At 41.1% G+C, this 9589-nt stretch overlaps 1 protein-coding gene across 1 annotated transcript; it reads left to right on the top strand.

Annotated features, from left to right (window-relative positions):
- The first annotated feature begins 832 nt into the window (after positions 1-832).
- Positions 833-9242, top strand: cpa5 (carboxypeptidase A5). The gene is made up of 12 exons (XM_044192805.1): positions 833-1028; positions 2637-2720; positions 3512-3593; positions 3781-3915; positions 4072-4176; positions 5898-5999; positions 6094-6195; positions 6301-6411; positions 6969-7059; positions 7668-7867; positions 8051-8135; positions 8896-9242. The coding sequence occupies exons 2-12, from the start codon at positions 2656-2658 to the stop codon at positions 9081-9083; spliced, it is 1266 nt and encodes a 421-aa protein (XP_044048740.1). The 5' UTR covers positions 833-1028; positions 2637-2655; the 3' UTR covers positions 9084-9242.
- The last annotated feature ends 347 nt before the right edge of the window (positions 9243-9589 follow it).

The raw sequence follows: 9589 nt of genomic DNA, 5'->3' as shown, positions 1-9589 counted from the left end.
GAATTTGCTCTTCACCCTCTCCTGCCCATTTTAACTTTAACTAGTGCCCCTATATGACCAGGTCCCGTCAAGGGTAGAGTGTTTGTGTGTGTTGTGTTTGCCCAATCTAGAGCCAGTGATTGGTTTGTCCTTTCTGGGCTACTGTAGAAACATGACGGTGCAACATGGCGATCTTCATGGAAGGGGACCCGCTCCCTTTGTAGATATAAAGGGCTTATTATAAGGTAACGAAAACACAATGATTCTTATTTTCAGGTGATTATACACTAATGAAAACATACTTATAAATATTATATTCCATTTCTGCCAATAGCTCCTCCTAAATGTTACACACTGGACATTTAATAACTTACTAAGTTTAGTAAATAATATGTCCTTGTTGAAAAATGTTCACATATTTTCACTGCATACCAACCACAGCATGAACAAAGACTTTCCCAAATGTTCTTTAGATTCTCCATCATTTTTGCCATAGTTCTAATGTGTAAAAGTTATGGATTGCAGCTTTAAAGCATAACTGCAGTCACTTTCAAGCTGGACCATATTTACCACCATTGTTCATCCAACTTAATAGTAGAATCCAAATATTTTTACTTCCTAGAAAACAGTGTCTCATTACCTCAGTGTGCATCTTTCGGGAAGTGATTTTCATTCGAGTCCTAACCATTCAAGAAATATGTCTTGACTACATGTTTCAGTAGAAAAGAATACATCAAAATAAGGAAGTTACATATTCTCAAAATACTTTTTCACTGTGACAAAAAGCAGAATTTAGACAGCTGTAGCTGATGCCTTCAGTGATACCCAAGGAGCTCAGTATCTTGCTTAAGGACACTTCAGCAAGACACATGGATGTGGACGGACACACTGTCTGCTTTACTCTGTGAATCAGGAACCCTCTAGCAGGTGTTTTCCACACCTGACTCTGTCTCGGGTTCTGTCTCTTTACTTTTCCTCTGCAGTGTCCTTATCAGCTGGGTTGCATAACACAGATTCTGGGACATGTACAGTGGAGAGAAGTCGTATTAGTGAGTAATGTCAAGGATCTTTGCTTTGCAATTATGTGAACTGGCTTTAAATGATTAAATGCTCAAATGTGTGGTCAATATTGTGTGATAAGGACATAAGAAGGTATTCATATGAAGGAACAATTGGATTTTAGTGTCATTCAGAAATGCTGAAAACCTCATCTGACGTCCTTTGCTCAAGATTTAAACATTCGCGATGATTATAAGAACTTAAATGTGACAGTTTTAGAAGTAGAAGGCAAAAACTGGCTAACGCAAATAGTGAGTGTTACTTTGATGCAGGTTTTCTGTTTGTTAGTGCCGGTGTCACATTTTTTGGCGGATATCTCATTTTGCAATGAAACCCTGCAAAAGCACCAGATGTGAATTTTTGCACGCTGACATCTCAAGTTGGCTCGTGTCTGGAAGTGTTTTTCTGCAAACACGTAGCGTTCACAGAACAGTTGGTTTAAATTTAGCTAATTGAAGCCGCTTGTTGCTTGCAGTCTTGCCCCAACAGCAACAAAGAGGAAGCTGAAACACACAGAAGACAGCCGTGGCTTCCTGTTGAGCAGTGAGATTCCATCTTGAGCTCTAAACTGAATTTAGACCAGCACTTCATGCCAACTGATAGCGGACCATAACCTACTATTGTTTCATTGTATTGTTTCTTCTCATCAGTTTTTTCATCAACTGTGGTTATTCACGCAACAATAGCAACAGGAACAAGTGACAAGGACACAATATACTGTGTATCTGACGCAATATAGTGGTGAGATGAAGCCATATTGTGAAAGTCAGATGACATAAAACAAACAACAAAGAATCAATAAAACCATACCATATTGGATGAAATGAAGGTAAAAGCTCTCTACAAAAATAAGGGGCATATTTTTTGATAAAGACATTTCTATAAATAAATGTTTAAAAGCAAATATTACATCAAGAAGAGGGTGTTCTTTATTAATCACATACAATATGCAGAACCCTTTTTGGTGCTATAAAGAAAAGAAAATCTTACATGATGACACGGTTTTTACTTGTGTTTCAACAGTTAGTCAATTAGGGGATGGGTTGTTACATAAAAAACAATAGCCAACTGTTATATACACAAAATATATGAAATATTCTCCGGTTCCAGCTTCTCAAATGGGAGGTTTTGCTGTGTTTCTCTGTTATATATCAATAAGCTGAATACATTTTGAGTTTTGGAAAAAGCAAGCACTTTGGTCCGTAAACTTGTGAGGGGCATTTTTCACTATTTTCTGACATTTTACAGACTAAGCGATTAAACAATTCATCCAAAAATAACTGTCAGACGAATTGATACAGAAAACAATTCAGCCCCAGTTTTTACTCTTTATGACTCTTTATTTTGCTCTTTTGTGTGTACATCATGTATATGTAAGGAAGACCTTGAACAACCTTCATTTTTCTTTGTAAACTGAAGACAACTGCAGATATGTCAAAAACATACCACTGCATGGTGCAAGTTTTGGTCTGGTATCTCCAGGCTGGTGTGGGAAAGGGACCAGCTGCTGACACACCTCCATCACCTTAAGCAAGGTTGTGGTTTGGACACGTGACCTGGCGCACTCAGCCATAAAAGCCTGTGTTCGGCCCTGCCAGGTTCACACTGTCGGTCACGATGAGGGGGCTGCTCGCACTCACCGCGCTGTTTGTGGCCGTTCTCGGCAAGGAGACGTTTGAGGGGTAAGCGGGCCTGCCAGAGCCTCTCACTGCTGCTGTCTATATATATATGTGTGTGCATAAATGGGAAATAATAATGAATCAATATAAAGTGCCTATAATAACACTGGTTCAGATACCTAAAGTGATAATCCACTTTCATAAATAAATGCACTGGCTTTTATTTTTCTGTGGAAGTTTACAAGCACAGGAACCAATGCATGTACAATGCACATTGTGACTTTTTAAGGGGTCACCCAAAAAAACGTATTTTCTCAGTTGCCCTTAGTGGTATGTGTCTGTCTTTCAGATGTTCAAGATTTTCAATAAATTCCAGTCAATTAAAAAATCTGAGACAGATTTTTTTTTTTTTTGTAATTTGGTTGAAGCAACCCTTTAAAGATACACTGGCAGCGATCCTCAGACTGAGCTGTACTGTTTCATCATCATGCTATAGTCTTTTCTTCCCACCCACCTCCCCACTCTCTTCTGCTATTGCTGTTGATGTTTTGAAAGTGTCCAGAAAGGCTCAAACTAAAGGTATTATGACCAATTCATATTTGGTGTCAGGTATTTTCACTGGTGGGAAATTTTACCTAAAAAGACAGATCAGTGTGCCATTGGTCGAGAGAAAGCTGAACTCACTCATGGTGGTCAAACAATGAACATTTGGACATAACGTATGTCAACTTGCATAAGCAGAACCAGCCTGCCTTGATAAATCTTACTTCACCCCATGTCTGCCAACTTCTCTCTTGTCGTGGGATCTTGAGTTGAGTAAAAAGATGTAAAACATTGTGGTTCTCTTTTTGCAGGCATCAGGTGCTTCGCATTGTTGCAAAGGATGATGTCCAGCTGTCTCTTATCAAGGACCTGGAGGACATGATTGAGTTTGAGGTAATTAATCATCCACAAACAATAATTTAAAATAAATTCTAAAATACAAATAGAACGTAAAAAATGAAATAGCAAAGCTTCAAATAAATGACACCTTATCTTAATCTCTTTCTTTATGACCAACCTCAACCTCACCTCAAATTTGATTAGACCTAATTTGGTGCATGATATCTGTGTTTTCTTTCAGCTGGACTTCTGGAGGGGGGTGACTGATGTGGCCACTCCTGTGGATATCAGAGTTCCCATGCACAGCCTGCAGTCCGTCAAAATTTACCTGGAGACTCAGGACGTTGAGTACTCCATCATGATTGAAGACCTGCAGGTACGAGACCTGCAAACAGCCTGGATTCTCAAGTCCAATTTCTTCCATGTGTTTTTGAGTTTTTCAGAAGTTTGACCTGATTTTGGGCCAAAGTTCAGTCTGTCTGAATAATGGATTTTAAAAAATACATTTTTTTTACCTCGATTTGTCGTGCAGGTGTTGCTGGACGAGGAGCAGGAGGAGATGGAGTCGGCTGCTCGTGTCGCTGAGCCCAGAAACACTGACAGCTTTGACTTCTCTAGGTACCACAGCATCAGCGAGGTTCGTACACACACACTCACTCAGGAAACTGTTATCCAGTAAGACCTTTTTGAGGCCCTATTTCACTATAGGGACTCAAAATAATGTGTTTTTTCAGACTTTGTTCATGGTTGTGTGCGAAGTCAAGTGTGCCAATTGACTTATCCCTTAAGTGTGGCAATATCCCTGCAACAAATAGAATTTCACCAAAACTTCAAAAGTCACGTATATCCAGTCCATTTTTGGGAACAAATACATGTAAAACTTAAAAGGTCATCCAGCCATCTATCCATCCATTTTCTGCTGCTTCTACGGGACCTGGTCAAGGTGGCTGCAGGCTAAGCATGCTAGCCTGGACGTCCCTTTCCCCAGCAATGTTTTCCAGCTCCTCCTGGGAGATCCAGAGGCGTTCCCAAACCAGATGAGGTAAATAATCTCTCCAGCGTGTTCTGGGTCTACCCCGGGTTCTCCTACAGGTGGGTGTGCCTGGAAAACCTCCAAAGGAAGATGCTAAGGAGGCATCCTGATCAGATGCCTGAACCGCCTCAACTGGCTCCTTCTGATGCAAAGGAGCAGCGGCTACTCCGAGCTCCCACTGGATGTCTGAGCTCCTTACCCTATCTCTAAGGGTGAGCCCAGCCACCCTACGGTGAAAACTCATTTTAGCCGCTTATATTCAAGATCTTATTCTTCAATGCCCAAAGCTTATAACCATAGTTGTGGGTTGGATATTTGAGGACCAGATGACTCATAGCAACTGCCCTGGTACCCCGTACTCGCACAGCCCACACAACACATGTCTGGACTGGATGGGCAAACACCCATGACCCCTCTTGTAACCCTGCAAGGGTAAAGAGCTGGTCCACTGTTCGGTGATCAGGACAGAATCTGCATTGCTCCTCCTGGATCTTTACAGCACCCTGGCATAAGGGTGGCTGAGTAGTGTGACACCCTGATAATTGGAGCGCACCCTCTGTCTCACCATGCTGGTCTGCCATTCCGCAGGCACTGTTCCTGACCTACAGGCAACATTGAAGAGGCATGTCAGAAGAGACATCCCAACAGTGTCCAGAGCCTTCACTATGTCAGGGCAAATCTCATCCACACTTCTTAATTACCTCAGAGACTTCTGCCAGGGATATGGGTAAGGCATATGGGTGAGGCTTCCCCGAAGTCTTCCACAGAGGATGTGTTGGTTGGGTTCAGAAGTTCCTCAAAGTGCTCTTTCCACTGTTCGACAATATCCCCAGTCAGAGTCAGCAGTTCTCCTCCCCTGCTTGAGCCAAGGCCTGCTTTTCCTTCCTGAGCCAGAACTTCCTTGAGATCAACCAAAAGTCTTTCTCCGTAGCCTAACTCACACCTGGGTTTTTGCTTTGGCGACCACTGAAGCTGCAGCTCTTTTGGCTTCCGGGTACCTGTCTGCTGCTTCAGGAGACCCCTGGGCCAACCGAGCCCAAAAGCCCTCTTAATAGCTCTTAAATTTAAAAGAAAATGTAAAAATAAAACACAAGTAAAATACACAAATACAAACACACTTTAATGGCAAACTTGGCTCTGAGTTCTTCCCTGATATCAGTAGAGCACACTAGCATCCAACTAGACTATGTTGCAACCCAAAATGATCGCACTTCAACAACAGATTTAAACTCACTCAAGACAGACCGTGGCACAGTGCTACACAGAATTATGTCATGCTCAACTGATGCTCATGAATAAAGACCAGGATTTTGTCTTTGGTTTAGATCTACAGTTTCCAGGACATGCTGGTGGCTGAGAATCCCAACCTGGTCAGCAAGGTAGTGATTGGTCAGAGCTACGAGGGCCGTCCCCTGAATGTGCTCAAGGTAAATAAAACAAACAGGCTGAGTCCAGCAAATGAAGGCTCTATAATTATAAAAAAAAATTGTTGGACTGCTCCTTTCCTTTCCTGTGTCTTAGTTCAGCACCGGTGGAACCAACCGTCCCGCCATCTGGATCGACACTGGAATCCATTCCAGAGAATGGGTCACTCAGGCCAGCGGCACCTGGTTCGCCAAAAAGGTGCTTTGATAATTCACACATTGTTTTTGGTCTTCACTGTCTCTGCATCTTTTGACCACTAACCTGCTGCACTGACTATTGTGTTCTTTACATTTCTGTGAGTAGATCGTGACTGATTATGGACGTGACCCCGCTGTTACCGCCATCCTCAACAAGATGGATATCTTCCTGGAGATTGTGACCAACCCTGATGGCTACTTCTACACCCACACCAGCGTGAGTCTCTCATAGCTAGAATTTTTTACTAACTGATTTCAGAATTATTTCCTGCCACATTCAGGTTTTAGATTGAGAATATTCCCTAGTGGCCTTTTTTAAAGGCTTCTTCTGGTGTTCTTCAACCTTCAAAGTTGTAATGACTCTGGCAATTAGAGAGTTGTCTCATTGTCATGTGAATTTGAGCATGGCACATGTTTCCTATTCCATTTTCAAGGACACGAATACCAAGACTTGTAAATCCTGTCTTCCTCTCCACAACTACTGTAAGCAGTGATATTTTCTAGTTCATAACTTGTATAGATGATACTAGAACCTTTCAGGTTCAAATGTAACATCTGCTCGGTAAAGATACATAAAGACAGGAACTGGTGTTAGAAATTAGCTGACATGATGATGTAACACATCTAATAATTGTAAATCTGTTAAAGTGTATTCCTGTCTGTCTCAATCATAGTCACCATAGATAAATAAATCAGGAGTTATATAAACAGAAAGGAAGGTATGAACCCAAAATATAAAAGTGACAAATTGTTACTAATTGTTACTGTTTCCAGAACCGCATGTGGCGTAAGACCAGGAAGCCCAACTCTGGCTCCAGCTGTGTGGGAGTCGATCCCAATAGGAACTGGGATGCTGGTTTTGGAGGTAACATCTTTCTCTTGTAGCTGAAATCTACCAAGGCACCGCATGTCATTCACAAGAATTATTTTTAAAACTCCAAACCTACCCTTCAAAGTAATTATCAGTGAGGTTTTTGTCTTGTTGTTTTGTTTTGAAATGATCAATGATTCAGTAACATATTATTACTTATCTTTTTTGTCTTTTTGACCTGTATTTAAAATTGCTTTGTGTAGAATTTTAGTGAGGCATTGGCGTCTGCCAGTGTTATGCTCGATACTACCACCAGATGGTGACAAAGTACCACATTTTAATTCCTACACACAGTGGCTTTAAACAGGATGATCTTTTTCAAGACAGACCTGGCCAAAATGGAAGCACAATTACACAGATTTGCTACAAATTGTTCTCCAACATGCAGAGGACACAATACAAATTACATCAAATAACACACATTTGGTTGGTTGAGTCATACTACAGTCACTACATGACATGTTTTGCCCCTTTGCACTTTATAGATACACCTATGTACAATGAGTATTAGTATCTAAGGAACCAAGTGTTCAGAGGGTGTTTATAGACGGTTGCATCGATTTTCTTGCAGTTTCTCTAACTCGGTTGTCATCCCTGTGTAGGACCTGGTGCCAGCAGTAACCCCTGCTCAGAGACCTACCGTGGACCCAGAGCTCACTCTGAGTCTGAGGTCAAGTCCATTGTGGACTTTGTGAAGTCCCACGGTAACTTCAAGGCCTTCATCTCCATCCATTCCTACTCCCAGATGCTCCTGTACCCCTATGGTTACACCACGACTCCAGCCAAGGACCAGGCCGAGCTGGTAAAAATCACAGTTCTTGCCTTTTATGACTTTTTTACCCAGAACGTTTTTGTTTTTCATGATCAAAATGGGAAAACTGATTGTAGATCTCTTCTGGGCTCACTGTCCCTGTGAAGGTCTGCCTGTAATGTTAGAAGTGTAATATATGAGAAACTATGTGATCATGGTAATATCTTCCCACAGCACAATCTGGCTCAGAGGGCTATCACTGACCTGGCCTCCCTGTACGGTACTCGCTACAGATTCGGCAGCATCATCAACACCATCTGTAAGTTTCAGCAAGACTGCTTATAATATTCGTTTTACTTTATCCCACTTAATACTAATTATCAGGAAATATCCTTTTCTCTTCTCCTTACTCTTACTTTCATTACTACTGTAATTGCAGAAGTAGAGGTAGTACTTTAATCCCTTATTTAACAGGATAACTACAGATTAACAATCCAATTTTCAAACCTAAAAGATGAATACAAACAACATACAAGGAGGTTCACAAACTCCATGTCTAACCATGTTAGAGAGTAAAGTAAAACCCAGCTACTCTACATGACTATACATTATGTTTGTTACATTCATTTACTGTAAACCTCCACAGGAGGAAAAACCAGATGTCATCAAAAATAGAAATTAGAATTTGCAGTTTAGTACAGTGAATGCTTTCCAGCACAGGGGGTCCTGTGTTGGCAGGCATCCTCAGTGCTGAAGTGCCCTTGTGCAAGACACTAATTATTTACCACTTTTGAAGCTTTTTAATGGGGTTCCAAATCCCCATACAGTAGTAACAGTACTACCACTGGGGGACACCAAAGTCAGAAATATTTAAATTCTACTTACTGCTTTTAACTGTGAAATAAGCCATACCAATTGAAAACCAATGGCAGTTCTGTTGAGACAGCCAAGTTGTACATTAAGAAATCAGATGTTCACAACTAATGCTGCCCCAGAGCTGACGGCCTCCATTATGGCTGCCACCTGAAAGCCTGTATTTTACATGAAAATACCCTGAGCAATACCTGTTTCAATTGTAGACCAAGCTAGTGGTGGCACCATTGACTGGACCTACAACCAGGGCATCAAGTACTCCTATACCTTCGAGCTAAGGGACACCGGCCGTTATGGCTTCATCCTGCCAGCCAATCAGATCATCCCCACCGCCGAGGAGACTTGGCTGGCTCTCATGGACATCATGGATCACACCTTTAAGAACCCCTACTAATGTGTGTGTGTACAAATGGAAATCCCTGTGAAGAGGATATTGTTGGCAAATGTCACCTTTAAAATATCATCTTAAGACTAATATCACCATCATCATCATCATACTTGAAGACTCTTTAGTGTGAAAACCAGAGACAAATAAATGAGCATACTGGAAAAATGCAGTTTCCATTTCTTTATTTTAAAGCCTTTTAAGTTGGGTGCATGTTGGACACACATTTTCTCTTCTGCATTTCACACCTCTGCACTTCCACATACTTTAAACCTTTCATTACTAAGATCATCATCAGTCAATCTTTACCTGCTTTTTAGAGATATTTTTCACCATAAATAAATACATAATATACATTTGGGTGTGGCACATAGTGAAACTTTATTCCTGTCATGTAACCCCAATTTATTTCTTCCTATTTTATCCTATCACTTTTTGTACCAATCTTAGCTTGTGGGATACAAGCATACAGTAAGCTACATGCCTAAAAGCGTTATTATAAAAACCTCAAGGTT

Source organism: Siniperca chuatsi, linkage group LG4 (assembly GCF_020085105.1).
Source record: "Siniperca chuatsi isolate FFG_IHB_CAS linkage group LG4, ASM2008510v1, whole genome shotgun sequence".
Lineage (NCBI taxonomy): Eukaryota > Metazoa > Chordata > Actinopteri > Centrarchiformes > Sinipercidae > Siniperca > Siniperca chuatsi.
The sequence above is the reverse complement of the archived record's forward strand: the minus strand, read 5'-3'. Positions and strand labels throughout refer to the sequence as shown.